At 55.5% G+C, this 16940-nt stretch overlaps 1 protein-coding gene across 3 annotated transcripts; it reads left to right on the forward strand.

The window, feature by feature from the left end:
* The first annotated feature begins 137 nt into the window (after nt 1-137).
* On the forward strand, nt 138-15185 carry MAN2A2 (mannosidase alpha class 2A member 2). Of its 3 annotated transcripts, XM_081888127.1 has the most exons (24): nt 138-642; nt 1397-1551; nt 1985-2242; nt 3174-3318; nt 3659-3830; nt 4407-4534; nt 5197-5370; nt 5777-5963; nt 6542-6719; nt 6969-7171; nt 7286-7468; nt 7594-7708; nt 7912-7979; nt 8098-8263; nt 8644-8880; nt 8988-9110; nt 10021-10135; nt 10639-10772; nt 10890-11031; nt 11755-11888; nt 13101-13178; nt 13408-13602; nt 14128-14238; nt 14507-15185. In XM_081888127.1, exons 2-24 carry the CDS (start codon nt 1420-1422, stop codon nt 14660-14662), a joined length of 3534 nt encoding a protein of 1177 aa, XP_081744253.1. In that variant the 5' UTR covers nt 138-642; nt 1397-1419; the 3' UTR covers nt 14663-15185. The 3 variants fall into 3 exon arrangements, with proteins under 3 accessions (XP_081744253.1, XP_081744251.1, XP_081744252.1); XM_081888125.1 differs by lacking the exon at nt 13101-13178 and having other exon boundaries at nt 145-642; XM_081888126.1 differs by lacking the exons at nt 138-642; nt 13101-13178 and adding an exon at nt 915-1053.
* The last annotated feature ends 1755 nt before the right edge of the window (nt 15186-16940 follow it).

Below are 16940 nucleotides of genomic sequence, written 5' to 3' on the forward strand. Positions count from 1 at the left end.
TGCCTTTCAGCCCAACCTTCCTCACGAGATTGCTTTGGAAGGCGGGAGAACCATGCATGCCACTTTAAGCTCCTTAAAAAAAAAAGGTGGGATTTAAACGCAATAAATAAATAGCTACCCACCCACGCCTGGTTCTGCCTGCACGCCTCGTCCCTTCTGCACATGCGGGGTGGGGGGAAGCCACAGGGCCCCAATTCTATGGGGAGAAACCCCCAAGCAGGAGCAGGAGGGTCTTGGGAGCGGGGCGTCCAGAAGACACCAGGAGGCTCCTTCGCCTCCCCGCGATCCCGCTATTTCGGACTCCGACTCCCAGCAGCCCCCGCCCGCCCAGCGGCCGCCTCCTCGTCTCTTTCTCCCTGCCTGAAACGTGATCGCCCGGCCCGCCGACGGCGCCCTTCGCCAGCTTAGAGCGGAGGGAAGAGCCTCTCTATTAATAGAGAACTGTTGGCAGGCTCTGGTCTCCGTCTTGGGACTCGCCGTGGGCTTGTGTGGAAGGAGGCTGGTGGCCTCGGCGGGTGCGGGGACGGCGCGCTCTTGCTGCGCCTCCGCCATGGCCAGCCCTGCGCTGAGAGGCCGGTGGCGGCGTCGGCTGCACGCCGGGGCTGCTCCGAGGCGCCTGCTCTGAACAAGACCTGCCCCGAAGTAAGCCTTCTCCCCACCCCAAGGCCGGGACGGGGCTGCGTGCGGCCCGGGGGACTCCAGCTCGGGAGGCGCAGGGCCGGGAGGGGCCGAGCAGTGCCCGGCGACGATGCGCCTCCAGCTGGCTGGAGCGCCGGCCCTTCCCCCTCTCTCGGAGCGCCCGAGCAACCTGCAGCGCTGCCCGCTCGGGCACAGGCGAGGAAAAGCGGGTCGCGCAGCTCCCGAGCCGCTGTGAGCGCCCCACCGCCCGGGCCCGGCTCCGCGGCTCCTCCTCCTTTTCCAGGCCCGGCAGCTGCTAAGAATATCGCGGCCGCTGCGGCCGGCGCTCGCTTGGCCTGCGGGAGCCGCGCCTGCTGCAGGCAGCGCTCGGGCGCCGAGGGAGAGGCCGCGGCTTCCCCTCCAGCGCCAGGCCAGGTGAGTGGGCGCCGGTGCCTTCCCAGCTGGACAGCGCAGGCCTGGCGGCTTCGGCTTCTAGCGCCTCTGGGTTCCCTCCTCGGCTGGTGGGGCAGCGAGGCCCGGCGGCCCCACCAAGTCCTGCTGTGGAGGAGCAGGGGCTGGGCAATGCCAGGCAGGCTTCTTTGCCTGGGCAAGGCCTCCCCGGTACAGGGGAGATCTCGGGGGAGATGGGGGTCCTTGGCCTGGTGGGGTGGGAGGGGGCTGCGCCGTTGCAAAAGGGAGCCCAAAGGGGGAGAGCCTGGAGAAGGGGCCCCGCCCGGACTGATGCCTACACCTGTGTCCTGTCCTGGCTTGGTTGCAGATGTTCCCTCTGGCACCCCCGGGATGAAGCTGAAGAAGCAGGTGACGGTGTGTGGGGCAGCCATCTTCTGCGTGGCTGTCTTCTCCCTCTATCTGATGCTGGACAGGGTCCAGCATGATCCTGCTCGGCACCAGAATGGGGGCAATTTCCCTAGGGTAAGTGCGTTGCGGGCAAGACCTTCCTCCACCTGCTGCTTTGCCCTCTTTGTGCCCTTTGCAGAGCCACTGCCAAGAGCTTCCAAGAGTGACTTGGTGGCCTGGGGTCCCTGACTGTCTCCGCAGCCGTGGCTCAATCTCTGGTCTGAAGCAGCAGCGAAGCAGCAGCGTCAGAGAAGAGTGGTAGCCCCCTGCCACACTCTAAAAAGCTCCTCCCCAGCCCATGTCCCTTGGCTGCACTTGCACAACTGCTGGCAAGAGTGGGAAGGTGGCCGTGCCACGCTGGACATTCCTTTTTGCTCAGCTGGGCAGTGTTTGGCAAAGGGAGGCAAGGAAGAAGGCGGGCAGGCTTGAGTGTTGGCAGGCTGCTCACAACTTCCTCCTGCTTGTGCCACCTCTTCTGCTCCCCGTCCTCTCCCCCGCCCCCGCACAGAGCCAGATTTCGGTGTTGCAGAACCGGATTGAACAGCTGGAGCAGCTCCTGGAGGAGAACCACGAAATCATCAGCCACATCAAGGACTCCGTGCTGGAGCTGACGGCCAACGCGGAGGGCCAGCCGGTGGTGCTGCCTTTCCACATGCCCAATGGCTCCTGGGTCCTGCCTCCCGAGAGCCGGCCCAGCTTCTACTCCATCTCCTCTCAGGATTGTCAGTTTGCACTGAAGAGCAACAGCCAGAAGGAAGACCTGCAGGTCAGCTGGGTTGGGGGTGGGGGACAGGACTGTGTAAACGGTGCTGCCTGAAAGAGTTGGAGGAGGAAAGAGGAGTGAAGAGCATGAGAAGCACCTAGTTGCTGCTGGATCAGCCCAAAGGGGGCCCCATCCAGCCAAGCACCCCGTTCTTGCAGTGTCCTCCAGATGCCCCAATAGGAAAACCCTGGGGCTGAACCTGAGCACAAGAGCAGTCTGTCCCCTCCTGCCATTTCCAGCAACTGGTGTTATTTGGTGGAGGGAGAGGGAGAACATAGCACTTGTGATTGGAAGCAGGACCCCTGTGCCTTTGGTGTTCACATGACAGCACAGCGGTTCCCAAAATTATGCTACCCTAAACTCCTTCCCAGTGACACTTCTCCTCTATGAAAAGGATTATTCAGAACAGTTGTTTTCAGAACACATTAAGGAAGTCAATGCTTTTTTCTGGGGGGACGCAGGGGTATGCATACCCCTAAACATTTTGTGAATTTAAGTTTGGCCTCATTGAGGGGCTGTATTTCAATATGAGTAGGAAAATAAGAGTACCCCTAAATATTATTTTTTTTAGAAAAAAGCGCTGAAGATAATAATACAAATAAATTCAGGACAGTAACAATTAATTGCACGTTTATTCAAAGTCCAATTAAAACTATTAATTCAACAAAATGGATGAACTTGATCCATTGAGCTTTTCAAAGTATGATAGTCATTTAGACCTCCCGTGACCCATCTTGTCCTGCATCTGTTTCTCACGGTGGCTACCCAGATGCCCCGGTGGGAAGCCCACAAGCAGGACCCAGGGCCTCCTAAGGCAAGGGGAGTAGCTGATGCCCTGAGCTGCAAGGCTGCTAAGGGCAGACTGGCTTGGGGTGGGTGGAAAGGAGACTCTTCCATTGCTATGCCTTGGTTTGACTCTCTTGTCCTTTCCCAGATGTTGGCTGTGTCTGCGTTGCTCCCCTATGACAACCAGGATGGCGGGGTGTGGAAGCAAGGCTTTGATATCACTTATGAGCCACACGAATGGGACACTGAACCACTGCAAGTGTTTGTGGTGCCACATTCCCACAATGACCCAGGTAAGCAAGCTGGGGGGTGGCAGACAGCATTCCCCCATTGCTTGGTGAGAGGCTCATTTGTAGCCAGGAGCATCTGCAGGGAAGGCAGGGGGTTCAGTCCCAACCTCCTCACCCCAGTGAGCCACAATCTCCAGATTCTCTAGCACTAGTAGAACCCAAGATAGGAAGCAAAATGTGTGTGCAGGCAGAGGTACGTTGACCTTCTTCCAATCTGGTGGCCATTGGCTGTGCCGTCAAGGGGTTGATGGGAGTTGTAGTCCAGAGTGCCTGGAAGGCATTTTGTTGAGGAAGGCTGCTGTAAACAGGCCTGCAGTGATGTTCCCTTTTCTGCTTCCGCAAGGCTGGATCAAGACATTTGACAAGTATTACTTCGACCAGACGCAGCACATCCTCAACAGCATGGTGGTGAAGCTGCAGGAGGATCCTCGACGACGCTTCATCTGGTCCGAAATCTCCTTCTTCTCTAAATGGTGGGACAACATCAGCACCCAGAAACGGGCTGCTGTCCGCAGGTAACAAGAGGGGAGGAAGGGGTTAACTCTCATCATTTCCCCTGCTCTTAGGATGGTTGGTAGGAAGATGTTTAGGACAATATTTATTTCATTTTTTAAAAAAAAGCATTTATACCCCACCTTTCCTCCAAAGAGCTCAAGGTGTGGCGTACACGGTTCTTGTATTCTTATCTTGTATTTTTATGTTGTGAACCACCCTGACATCCACGGATGGAGGGTGCTATAGAAATTTAATAAATAATAATAATAACAACAACATAAATATTTATGGAAAGAACATACTTCATGCAAATGAGAAATCCTGTTGAAGTTTGTTTTTTTTAAAAAAAAGAAGGTAATTTTTATTAAAGATTTTCCCCATTTACAAAAGTACATGCATTGTTTCTTTTTTTCATGTTGTAAAATCTTTTCTACAGATCAGTTACATTTGATATGAGGTATTAGTGTTGTATCCTGAAGTAGGCTTGATATTCATGTGGTAGACTTGATTGATTGCCTCCTCTGTGGGAAGGTCCACTCTTGGGCGGCTGCTGCTGTTGGTGGTGGTTGCCTCTAACCTTGACCTCTCCTTCACAGGCTTGTGGGCAATGGGCAGCTAGAAATGGCAACTGGCGGGTGGGTGATGCCAGATGAAGCCAATTCCCACTACTTTGCCATGATCGACCAGCTCATTGAGGGTCACCAGTGGCTGGAGAAGAACATTGGTGAGTGGTGTGCGCAGACTGGGCCAAGTTTGGGGGGCAGGCAGATCAGGGGTGGCGGGGTGGCACCAGCCACATTTATGATGACAGCCAGTGCTTGAGCCGGGCAGAAGCGCTGAGAGTGGTGGGAGGCATAGAATGGAAGAAAGCACCATGGAGGTCTGCAGACTGGATGGGGATAGTGAACCCCTCTGCTGTGTGTAGTTCTGCAGAGCTTCTGTTGCTTTGCCAGACCCAAAGGATACAAGATACAGTGGTACCTTGGGTTAAAAACTTAATTTGTTCTGGAGGTCCATTCTTAACCTGAAACTGTTTTTAACCTGAGGTACCGCTTTAGCTAATGGGGTCTCCCGCTACTGTTGTGCTGCCACCGCATGATTTCTGTTCTCATCCTTAAGCAAAGTTATTAACCTGAGGTTCAATTTCTGGGTTAGTGGAGTCTGTAACCTGAAGTGTCTGTAACCTGAAATGTCTGTAACCCGAGGTACCACTGTACAAGGCATGCCACATTATAACTCGGGTCTGCATAGGTGCATTCAAGTCTCCTGTTTCACATGGCTCTTCAGAATCTCGAGTGTGTTTGAAGTGGGGCAGGTTACAGCGACTGAAACACAGGCCCTTGCCTTTTCTGCTGCTGACGCCTGCCTTTTCTCCTTGCTCTTCAGGGGTGACACCGCGCTCTGGCTGGGCAGTGGACCCCTTTGGCCACAGCTCCACCATGCCTTACCTGCTGCGTCGTGCCAATCTGACCAGCATGCTCATCCAGCGGGTCCACTACGCCATCAAGAAACATTTTGCAGCAACTCAGAATCTGGAGTTCATGTGGCGGCAGAGTTGGGGTGAGGGGTGTGTGATTGGAGGTCCCTGGATTGTTTATGCCCCAACCTCCCTTTTTTGCTCTGGAGAGTCTTGCCTGCGAACCCCTCATAGCCTGGCAGCTGGAGCAGCTGGCTGCCAGTGTCCTCCACCCCCTCATTAGGGGCCGATGCGTCCTTTGTCCCTCGTCCCCCACAGTTGGGGCTTCCTCCCACTGCAGTCAGCACTGGCCACTGGGAGTTGTTTGCTCCACACACACCTTCTGTGGGGCTCTGGACTCCTCCCTTGCCTGGTGTGTGCTGTTGCATGTTGCTGGTGTGTCTGCATTGTGGGTGGCAGGCGAATGTTCTTCCTGACAGTTCCTGAGTCTCCATTTGCCCGGGGCCTTTCCTGAGCAGCACAAAGTGACCCTGGCATTGACCCCCTCAGATCCTGACTCCAGCACCGACATCCTGTGCCACATGATGCCCTTCTACAGCTACGACGTTCCCCACACCTGCGGCCCTGATCCCAAGATCTGCTGCCAGTTCGACTTCAAACGTTTGCCGGGGGGGCGCATCAACTGCCCCTGGAAAGTGCCCCCCAAGGCCATCACCAGTGCCAATGTGGCTGAGCGGTGAGTGGCTTCTCATGGTCATCCTTGGTTCCTTGGGGTGGTGGGCCTGCTTGCTTCTTCCATCAACCACCTGCCCTCTGCTCTCCTAGCTGGGTTCTGTGCCTCCAGGGATGATTCAGCCCCCACAGAGCCCAGAGTGCTAGGGGACCATTTGACCAACTGCCTCCTCCTCCTGATTCCAGCATCTCCTAAGAAGAATCTGGCTGCTGGGACAGGCCCATCTAGTCCTGCATCCTGTTCCCACAGTGGCCAACCAGGTGCTCTATGGAAGCCTCCAAGCAGGGCCAGAGCACAACAGCATTCTCCCCGCTTGTGCTTTCTAGCAGCTGGTATTCAGAGGCAGAACATAGCCATTGTGACCAGCACCCATTGATAGACCCTTCTCCCCTGTTGAGTTTCTCCGACCCTCTTTTAGAGCCGTCCAAGTTGGTGGCCACCACTGCTTCATGTGGCAGCAAGTGTCATAGTTTAGATGCCTCCTCCTGTGTCTCTGTCTCTGGCCATGAAGATCAGACCACGTCAGCCAGGCCTACAGGCATGTCCTGGTCCTGGTTGTTGACCCCCCGTCCTCTCTGCAGGGCACAGCTCCTGCTTGACCAGTACCGCAAGAAGTCCAAGCTGTACCGCAGCAAAGTGCTCCTGGTGCCGCTGGGGGATGACTTCCGCTACGACAAGCCCCAGGAATGGGATGCCCAGTTCCTCAACTATCAGCGCCTCTTTGACTTCCTCAATGCCCACCCGGATCTCCATGTGCAGGTACAGCCACCTTGGCTCGAGTGGGGTGCTTCCTGGGAAAGGGTGGGGTGGTTTGCTCCCTTGGGAGAAAGAGGTAGCTGCTGCAGAGCGCCTCACTCCAAATCCTTGGGGCAGAGTCTTCTTCTGGGGGTCTGGGGGGCAGTTTCTTCTCCTGTCATGCATGGCGCCTCCCCACCATCCCAAGGTACTGGGTGTCTCCCCCCCCCGCCAAGCTTTCTGATGCAGTTTCAGCTTATGCCTCCCTCATAGGCACAGTTTGGGACCCTCTCGGATTACTTTGACGCCTTGTACAAGCAAGTGGGCATCGTCCCTGGAATGCGTCCACCCGGCTTCCCTGTGGTCAGCGGGGACTTCTTCTCCTACGCGGACCGAGAGGACCACTACTGGACCGGCTACTACACCTCCCGGCCCTTCTACAAGAGCATGGGCAGGGTGTTGGAGGCTCATCTCCGGTGAGGGGTCTGGGGGGGGTCAGAGGGGAGGGAGGAGATTCCCTGCCTGGCATCTTCTCCTGGACAAGGTTTACTCACAGCCTCTATCTCTCCCCCCCTTGTCTTTGCCCCCAGTGGTGCCGAGATCTTGTACAGCCTGGCTCTCAGCCATGCCCGCCACGCCGGCATGGACAGCAAGTACCCACTCTCAGACTATGCCATGCTGACGGATGCACGGCGCAACCTGGGCCTCTTCCAGCACCACGATGCCATCACTGGCACTGCCAAGGAGGCAGTGGTAGTGGACTATGGAGTCAGGTGTGTGTAAGGCCTGGCCTGCGTTGGTAAGGCCTGGCATGGGTTCCCTGCAACCAGGGTGTGGCAGTGGGGCTCTGTGCCCCATGGCCTCATGGTCCTCTTCCTCTCCCCCCATCCTCTTCTAGGCTGCTCCACTCGCTAATGAACCTCAAGCGGGTCATCATCAACGCTGCCCATTACCTGGTCTTGGCAGATAAGGAGGCCTACCATTATGACCTGGCGGTGCCCTTCCTTGGCGCAGTGAGTCACAGCTCACCCCCTGCTCCTCTGTGCCCCGAGGGAGCGATCTGGAAGATATGGGGTTGGGAGGCATGGCTCTACTGCCCCCAGGGAGAGGGGACCATGGCAAGGGGGCTGCAGCTCGTGAGCTTGCCCCAGCCAGGTCCTACCCTGTGCTTCTATACCCCACGGTCACTCAGCCTGACCCATTCTCTCTCTTCCAGGATGAGGCCCGCCTCAATCAGGACTCCCTGCCGGAGAAAACCATCATCAAGCTGGATGCAACACCCAGGTGGGTGAGTGGGGCGGGGCCAGGGGGTTACGGGGGGACATCATGGGGTTACGGACTTGAGCCTGGGAGGGACGGACCAAACTAGCCAATCTTGCAACCTCCCTGTTCTCTGTTGCAGGTTTGTGGTAGTGTTTAACCCCCTGGAGCAGGAGCGGCTGAGCATTGTGTCCCTGCTGGTGAACACGCCTCGTATCCGGGTCCTCAACGAGGAGGGGCAGCCCCTAGCGGTGCAGCTCAGCGCCCAGTGGACCTCTGCCACAGACATGGCACCTGATGTCTACCAGGTAGAGCCTGGAGGGAAGAAAGGCGGAAATGGGGACAACAGTGTTCAGCCACCTGGGGCTTGGGAGCGCCATAGCTTGATAATCTCCTAGATGCCACCAGGCTCTTTGTTGTCGGAGGTGGAAATTGGCTAGAGAAAGTGCCCAGGTGTCCTTCCATGCTGACGGGCTCCCATCTTCCCACTGGGCTGCTCCTGTGAGTTTACCATTGGGGCGCACTAAGCCTTACCAGCATGCCTCTTCCCCAAGGATTTGTACAGGGAATTCTGCTGCTCACCTGGTGGCTGGAGGTTGCTGCTGGGCCCCTTGTAGTGCATCGAATGTGTGTGCTTGCGGGGAGCAATGGGAACTGCTGCTGCCCTTGCCTGTGCTCCGATTGACAGGTGTCCATCAACATGCGCCTGCCGGCCCTGGGCCTCAGCATCCTGCAGCTGAGCAAGTCCTTTGACAGCCACAACACGCTGAAGTCCTCGGTGCGCCTCTTCCTGCACGGGCGCGACCTCCCTGTGCACAAGCATGAGGCCTTCCCAGTGCGGGTCATCCCTACGGCCACGGAGGACTTCTGCCTGGAGAACCAGCACATGCGAGCCTGCTTCTCTGGGGGCAGCGGGTCCCTCAAGGTGAGGACAGGCCCACCAGGTGGACAGGTGCAGCTTAGCTTGACGGCCACGGGGAGGGCCCCTTGTGGGCCCCTGTGCTCACCAGGACTCCACTTGTTCCCTGGCAGAGTGTGCACCGGGCAGGCGACACCCAGGAGCAGAAGCTGAGCAGACAGTTCCTCATCTATGGGACCCGGAGCACCAAAGACAAAAGCGGTGCCTACCTCTTCCTGCCTGACGGAGAAGCCAAGGTCTGGGCAGGGCTAACCCCCGTGGGGGCTGGGGTTGGTAGGACATCTCCCGGGTAGGTGGGCTGGTTGGGGGGAAATGATTCCCAGCTTAGACCAGGTGTTGGTTTCTTACTTTCTGTGGTTGGCATTATGATCGTCCTGGTTGGCACAGGAGACTATAAACACAGTTCAAGACAAAATAGCCAGGCCACACATTTTGAACCACAGTTCCCATCAGTCCCAGCCACACTTCCATATGGTACCCTGTGGCTAGTGAGAGATGTAGTTCAGAACATCTGGAGGGCACCAGGTTAGGGCAGGCTGGACTTCTGTCTTTAAGGGAGGTGGAGTCCTCCATGCCAGAGATTCCGCCCCTGAAAATCTCCCAAGTGGACCAACGTTCCTCTCTGTCTGCTTTATTCTTGGCCTTCCAGGCAACCTGTGCCGTGTTTGGTAAAGGGGTATATTTGTCTCTTCCTGGCAAATTCCCACCTTGGCAGCCCCACCTCCCTTCACCCCAGGCAGTCCAGGCCATGAAGAGCAGGTCCCCACCCCCTGCACCTGTCACACCCTTCTGGGTTACGTAGGGAAGCAAGAAAAAGCAGCTTAGAAATGGTGGGAAATGAAATCCACTCCTGCCTGTTCTGGTTATTTATTTATTTAGAATGTTAATATGCCGCTATTTCATTAAAAAAATCTAAGTCAAAGTGGTTTTCAACAAAAATACATAATGCCATACAGTGAAAGCGGAGCAAAAGCTAAAAGCAGACAATCAGATAATCATTATGGGAGGAATTGCTCTGAATTGCTTGCATAGGCCTGGCAGAATTTTTTTTAAAAAAAAATCAGCCGGTGTTTAAACAGTTTGTATGGGAGGCATCTGTTGAATCTCTAGTGGTAGAGAGTCCCTTGACGCTCCTCTCCCTTGCAGCCCTATGTCCCCAAGGACCCCCCTGTGGTGCGGGTGACGGAGGGACCCTTTTTCTCGGAGGTGGCCGTTTACTACCAGCACATCCAGGAGGTGGTCCGGCTGTACAACGTGGCAGGTAAGGGGCTTTGGGGACTGGGAGAGAGCAGCAATGGAGAGCTTGTCCCATCCCTGCCTTAGGGGCGATGCATCCTGTTTTGCCGCCTGAAGCGACAAGGGAAGCTGCCACCCCATCCCACTGTGTTGTCCCCGCCAAAGCCTCGCTTACCAGTGTATCTGAAGAAGTGTGCATGCACACGAAAGCTCATACCAAGAACTAACTTAGTTGGTCTTTAAGGTGCTACTGGAAGGAATTTTTTTTGTTTTGACTATGGCAGACCAACACGGCTACCTATCTGTAACCTTACCAGGGTGGCAGCCATAGAGTAGCAACAACAATGGCAGAAGCCACTGACAGCGCCACTTCTCCACCAGTGACAGTGGCGGTGGGGCAGCTGCGGATCCCATGGGGGCACCTCCTGTTGGACTTCAGTCACCCAAGGCGGCTGCCTCCACCTGCCTCATGGGCAGGCAGGCAAGCCCTGCTTCCCATCATTGCTTGATTTGAGCTCCTCCCTGCAGGGGTTGACGGCCTGTCCCTAGAGATCTCCTGCCTGGTGGACATCCGAGACCACATCAACAAGGAGCTGGCCCTTCGATTTAGCACAGATATTGAGAGCAAAGGCACTTTCTTCACTGACCTGAACGGCTTTCAGGTAATGGGCAGGGAGGGAGGCTGAAAACACCCACACCCACACCCTGCTGCCCTTGTGAAGAGGCTGGAGAGGGACTGCCTGCCCCCTTGGCTTCTCAGCACTCTCCTCTCCTGGCAGATCCAGCCCCGGCAGTACCTGAAGAAGCTGCCTCTGCAGGCCAACTTCTACCCCATGCCGGTCATGGCCTACATCCAAGATGCGCGGAGCCGCCTGACGCTGCACACGGCCCAAGCCTTGGGCGTCTCCAGTCTCAGCAGTGGTGAGTGGGTTGGGACAGTGGGCAAAGCTGTCTCTCCGGGGGTGGCTGCAGACGGGAAGCACCAGGCCTGGGACTTCTCCTTCTTCCAAGACACTAGGATGCAGACATCCTGTGAAGCTGAAAACTGGATGATGCAGAACAGAGGAAAGAAAGTCCTTCTCCCTGCAAGGCAGATTCAAACTGTGAAACTCGCTCCCACAGGAGGCAGGGATGGCCACCAACCTAGATGGCTTTAAAAGAGGATTGGAGAAATTCATGGAAGAGAGGGCTATTGATGGCTACTAGTAGCCAGGTTGGCTGTGCTCTGCCTCCACAATTGGAGGCAGGAATGCTTCCGAATCACAGTTTCTGGAGACTAGGAGGGGAGAAAGTTTCCTTGTGCTTGGATCCTGCTTGCAGACTTCCCACAGGCATCTGACTGGCCACTGTGAGAACAGCATGCTGGACTAGATGGGCCGCGGGCCTGATTCAGCAGACTCTTATGTTCTTCTGATTTCTAGGGATAGTAGGATCTCCTGGGACTGAGCCAGAAGCCTGAGTGGGGAGGAGGAGCAGTTTGTGGGATGGGAGGGTCAGTTGCAGGGGGTCTGTGTTGGGGCTTCAGCAGCTGCTGCTGTGCTGGCAGGATCCCCCTGTGTGTCAGAAGTGGGTCACCTGTCTAGATTGGAGCTCCTCTTACTTCCCCCCTTTTCCTTCCTCTCCCTTCCCTGGTTCAACTTCCAGGCCAGCTGGAGGTGATTCTGGACCGGCGCCTCATGCAGGATGACAACCGTGGCCTCGGGCAAGGCCTGAAGGACAACAAGCGGACCTGCAACCGCTTCCGCCTCCTCCTAGAGCGACACAGCGCGGCAAGCAAGGTACAAGGACTGGGTGCTCAGCACCCCTTGCATCTGGCCACTCTGCCCAGGCACCTATCTCTCCCTTGCTAGTTTGCTTGGGTTTCTCAGAGTGCCAACAAACGTGCAGAGTTTGATCTGATACGTTCAGAAGGACACGAAATCTGAGGCTCCTTTGGGGCCCAGGCCAGCCCTACAGCTCAAGAGTGGCACTGGGCTGCTTCTGCCTGCCAATCTCCTGGGCATCAGCACCTCTTGCAAGCACCCCTAAGGAAGGATTTTCCTTTGTGTTTGGGAAGCCACAACAGTTCCCACATGGATGATCCCATAGCTGGGAGTTCATCTTGCATGATAAAAGTCTTACGTTCTACCACCCTTCCCAGGCTGATGGAACCTTGAGCTAGCTCAAAATCCCTACATTTGCCCTGTTGCATGAAGTATTACTCCATGCCAGGATGTTCAGCATGTTGCCCTTTCCCTCACTCTTCCTTGGAACTCCTGCCTGCAACACACTGCAGAGCACCCATTCGTTCATTCCAGCAGCGCTTTAGTCAGATCAAACAGGCTAGACACAAAACGCTTCCAATCTTTGTCTGCTGTGTTTGGGAAGAGAAAGGAGAAGTGAGTCTCTTCATCCTGGGGACAGGATTGCTTTGTTGTGTTTCAGCTGAAAGGCTCCCGAGAATAAACAGATGCATGGAAGTACAAAATAACGCTGGATGGTACAAATTCAAAACATTCCAACAGTGTTTGCAATAGTGAATTTGGCTCTCAGAGGGCAAACTGCAGCAGAGACGTAAAGGTGGTTCCACCAGTCAGCCGCTGGTAAAAAGGCAGAAGACTGAGTGTGGAGAGAGTGGGGTGGTCAGTTTTTCCTAGGGAGAAGCATGAATGCCCCCAGAAATCAGCCCTGGGGTGTGTGAAATGGAGCAGCCGAAGAAAGTTGCTGAGCAGTGAGGGGAAGAAACACCATGCAGAGTCAGCAGAAGGAAGTCCCTGGCAGGCAGGCTTCAAAACAAGAGAAGTGGGAAGCAGACTGTTGCCTTGAGTAGCATGTAAAAGAGAGGGATTTTTGGGGGTGGAACCTGCCCCCCACATGTGCCAGGAGCCCCTCCAGCCCAGGCGAGATGGCCTGTTCCTGGCCTCCTTGCTCTGCAAGGGCTGTGCACCTTCGGATCGTGTTGTAACCTGGCTGTTCTCACCGCCCCTCTCCCTGCCCCCATTTCCACCCAGAGCTCCAGCTTCTTTTCCAAACTGGCCTCCATGCTTAGAGACTTGGTCTTTCCCATCCACAAGGCCAACAGCCAAGAGGTAAAGCCCGGCCCTGTCTGGTGTGCTAGCTGGTGGTGACGTAGCTGCTGGGCCCACCTCTGTGCCTGTGTGTGCGTGGTAGCCCGGCTCCTAGCTCAGTGGCCATCATAGCTTAGAAGGCGGGAGGGCGGGCTTCCTGTGGGTGACCTCCTGGCCCCCGGAGCATCTTTGGCCCCTGGGGGTGGGACACACACCTGCCTGTCATTGCTGGGCTTTCCTTCCTTCCCAGGCGGAGGCTGTCCAGGCAACGAGTTTCCCATCTCTGCTCAGCCACCTGACCTCCATGCAGCTGAATGCTGAGGTGCTGGTGATGCCTGTTGCCCAGGAGAAGCCACCACCCCCCACCCTGAGGCCCTTCCTGCCCCTCTCGGGCCCCCTGCCTTGTGACTTCCATCTTCTCAACCTGCGCACCCTGCAAGGAGAGGTGAGTTGCCCCCTGGGTGGGAGGGCACTGGTGGGGATCAATCACAGCTTTCTATAAGCGCAACAACAACAACAACAACAACAACAATATATCCCACCCATCTGGCTGGGTTGCCCCAGCCACTCTGGGCAGCTTCTATAACATAATAAAACATCAAACATTAAAAAGCTCCCGATGCAGGGCTGCTTTCTTAAAGTTTTCAATATCTTCTAAAAGTTGTATAGTTATTTATCTTCTTGACACCTGATGGGAGGGCGTTCCACAGGGCAGGTGCCACTATGAAAAAGGCCCAGGTATACTGGGCTGAGGCAATTTAGGGCATTAAAGGTCAGCACCAACACTTTGAATTGTGCTCAGAAATGTACCAGGAGCCAGTTAACATTAGAAGGGACAAAAAGAGTCATTTGCCCAGTGTGGGAATCACAGCTCACCCTGACCGAGCCTCTGCCTGCTTCTTCCCTGCACTGCACCCTGCTTTCTCTCCCCGCCCCCTTCTATGACCAACACCCATGCCTTTCTCTCCAGGACGATTCACTGCCCTCCACTGAGACGGCTCTGATCCTGCACCGAAAGGGCTTTGACTGTGGCCTGGAGGCTAGGAACTTGGGATTCAACTGCACCACCACCCATGGCACAGTAAGTGGGGAGATGCCATGGGGCCTCTGAGGGAGAGAGGGGCAGGAATGGGCAACCCATGGGAGAGGGAGCAAGAACTATGTGCTCTAGGGAGGGTGGAAGGATGGGTTCCTTGGGCTACTGCAAGTGGCAGCCAACAATGCTGGGTTTTGCTGTCTTGGAGCTTTGCTTTATTGACTGAATGGTAGGCTGCTTCCCTCTGGCTTGCATGGACTGGAGTCTGCTTTTGCGCTGACCCCCCTCTCTTAACCTCTTGTGTCCCCAACAGCTATCCCTGGGTGGCCTCTTCCAGGGCCTTGAACTGGCCTCCCTGCAGCCCTCCTCCTTGACGCTTATGTACCCGCTGGCCACAACCTACCCCAACAGCACCTCTGTCCACCTGGACCCCATGGAGATTGCCACTTTCCGCCTCCGTCTCGGATAAGACGCCTCGTTGGCCCAGACTGGATTTCATTGGCCAGTTAGGCATTGGACTGGACGTTAGCACTTCCCCCACTGGTGTCCAGGCCAGACAGGATGTGGCCCAGCACCAGGAGGCTGCCAGGATCCAGAGACTCATTATTTATTTGTCTGCTCCTAAAAGACAGTATGGCACCAAAGGCCCGGCCAGACCAGGCTGGCCTGGCATGGTCACGCCTCCTGTGCAAAGGCTTCACAACACCCTTTGCAGTTGGGTGCTGGATGCTGGAGGTGACTGGCTGTGCTGTCAGGATGGGATGCTGTGGCAACAGGTGCAGCAGCAAAGATCTTGGCTCAGTCCCGCCCTCTCAGCTTTCAGGAAAGGAGATCTCTACGTTCGCACCCTGGAGGCTCCGTTTCACAGCTCCTTCAAGAGGGAGGCAGACTTGATGTAGCAAACACTGGAAGGACATTACAACTTGTGAGCTTCCTGGAGTTCAGAACAAGTTTTTAGGAAACAAAAACAAAATAAAATGTTTTTTAAAGTGTTTGGATCTCGAGTTGTGCTTTGGGCCTGGCTTCTCGGGGTCCAGATCTCAGGAAGGGAACGTTGGGGTGTGTGTGTGTGTGTGCACAATCCTCTAGATCTGCAAAGCCAGAGCCGAAAGGTCATGGAGGACATGTGACCAGAGGGAGCCACTTGACCCCTCTCAAATCCTTAAGACTCACCCCCTCTCCATGGGCATAGCCAAGGGGGGCAGCTGCCCCCCAATCAATAAAATTCAATAAATACACATAGCAAACAAAGGTTCTGCCCCCCCAACAATTCTGGCTATGCCCATGCCCCTCTCCCTGCTTAATTTCCAAAATGAAAAGTGCATGAGGGCCATTGCCTTATCAGGAAGACCTTCCCCTTGAGTGTCAATCTCCCTGCTGTGAATGGATCCAGAGCAACTTTGGCTGGCAATTTCCCTTCCCACCTCCCAATTCAAGTTTGCAGTGGAAGGATTCAAAATGCAAAGGCATGCTGGACACTTGATGCTTTTTCCAGGGCAAAATGCTAGTGTTCAGCCCAAAACAGCCATTTCAAACTGGATTGGGAAGGGGAACCCCCTCTGCTTCTTTTTGCTCCCCTTCTCTCTGTTCCAAGAACATGGTGGCCAGGTCGGGGTAGGCATTGGGGTGGGGTGGGAGAACAAGCAAGACAGCAACAGAGCGTGTCTACTGCTGTCTGTACAGCCAGGTGGCCTGAAATCTCTCTCGGGTGGTTTTTAACAATTTGTCAAGCAGGTGCCGGCATTCCCCCTTTACAGGTGGAAAAACTTACCATACTGCGATTTGCCCAAGCCATTCATTCTGCCCAGTGTGGGGGTTCAGCACTGCCACTCCCTTGCCGCCTCTAGCCATTATGGCTCAATATGAGGGAATCCCAAATGACACCCTGTAATCCCAAGCAGTGCATGGGATGTTACTTATTATTAATCAAATTTATATATTGCTCCATACCTGGAGGTCTCAGGACAGTTCACTTGAGTAACAGGCTAATTGCTCCAACAAAGGTTAGGTTTACTTGGGGTTAGGGGAGAGAGGTGTGGGAAGTATATCTCCCTGGCCGTTTTCCTTCCCCCCAGGTACAGCTGTTAAGGAGGGCCTTGCTCTGGCTGCAGGCACAGAGGGCACCTGCCAAGACTGCAGCCCTTGCTGGGTATTTCAGGCACCAGTTCCCTCCCCTCTTGGCAGCGCCTGCCTCTAGGGCACCTCTGGTTGTCATGGGGACCAGCATCACCAAAGCTCAGGCAACTCCCCAGGAAGGGACAGAGGCAGCGCCCGAGAACTGCTCTCTCTGTCCGGTGGGCATGCTGGTCACTGCAGAGCCACGTTCCACCTGCAGCACTGATCGGGCACCAGGAAAAGTCTTCCTGGGCATGCTTTGAACAAGCTGGATGGTCTCTAGTGGCTCCTGGATGGTTGCTTCTTGCTGCACAACGGGACAGTGGATATAACAGCTGAACTGACACCAGGATAGGAACCAGAAAAGGCGGCTTCCCTTTGTGAGGGGAAGCGATCCGTGTCTCATGGGGCAGGCACCAAGGCGGCCAGAACCAGATTGTACCTGGGTTTATAGAGACCCTGGCCAGGAGAAGAGCAAACTGATGTGGACATCAGCTGCGGAGAGGCTTGGGCTGTGATAGGTAGGCTGGTTCTATGTGCTGCGGCTGCTTTTTGATGCTTGAGAGGGGAATGGCACCTCTTGAGCTCAGGCATTGTGGGGTGGGTGGCAGCCCCTGGAGGATGGGTGAAGG

The sequence above is a fragment of the Podarcis melisellensis genome, assembly GCF_964234715.1.
Source record: "Podarcis melisellensis genome assembly, chromosome: 14".
Taxonomy (NCBI): Eukaryota; Metazoa; Chordata; class Lepidosauria; order Squamata; family Lacertidae; genus Podarcis; species Podarcis melisellensis.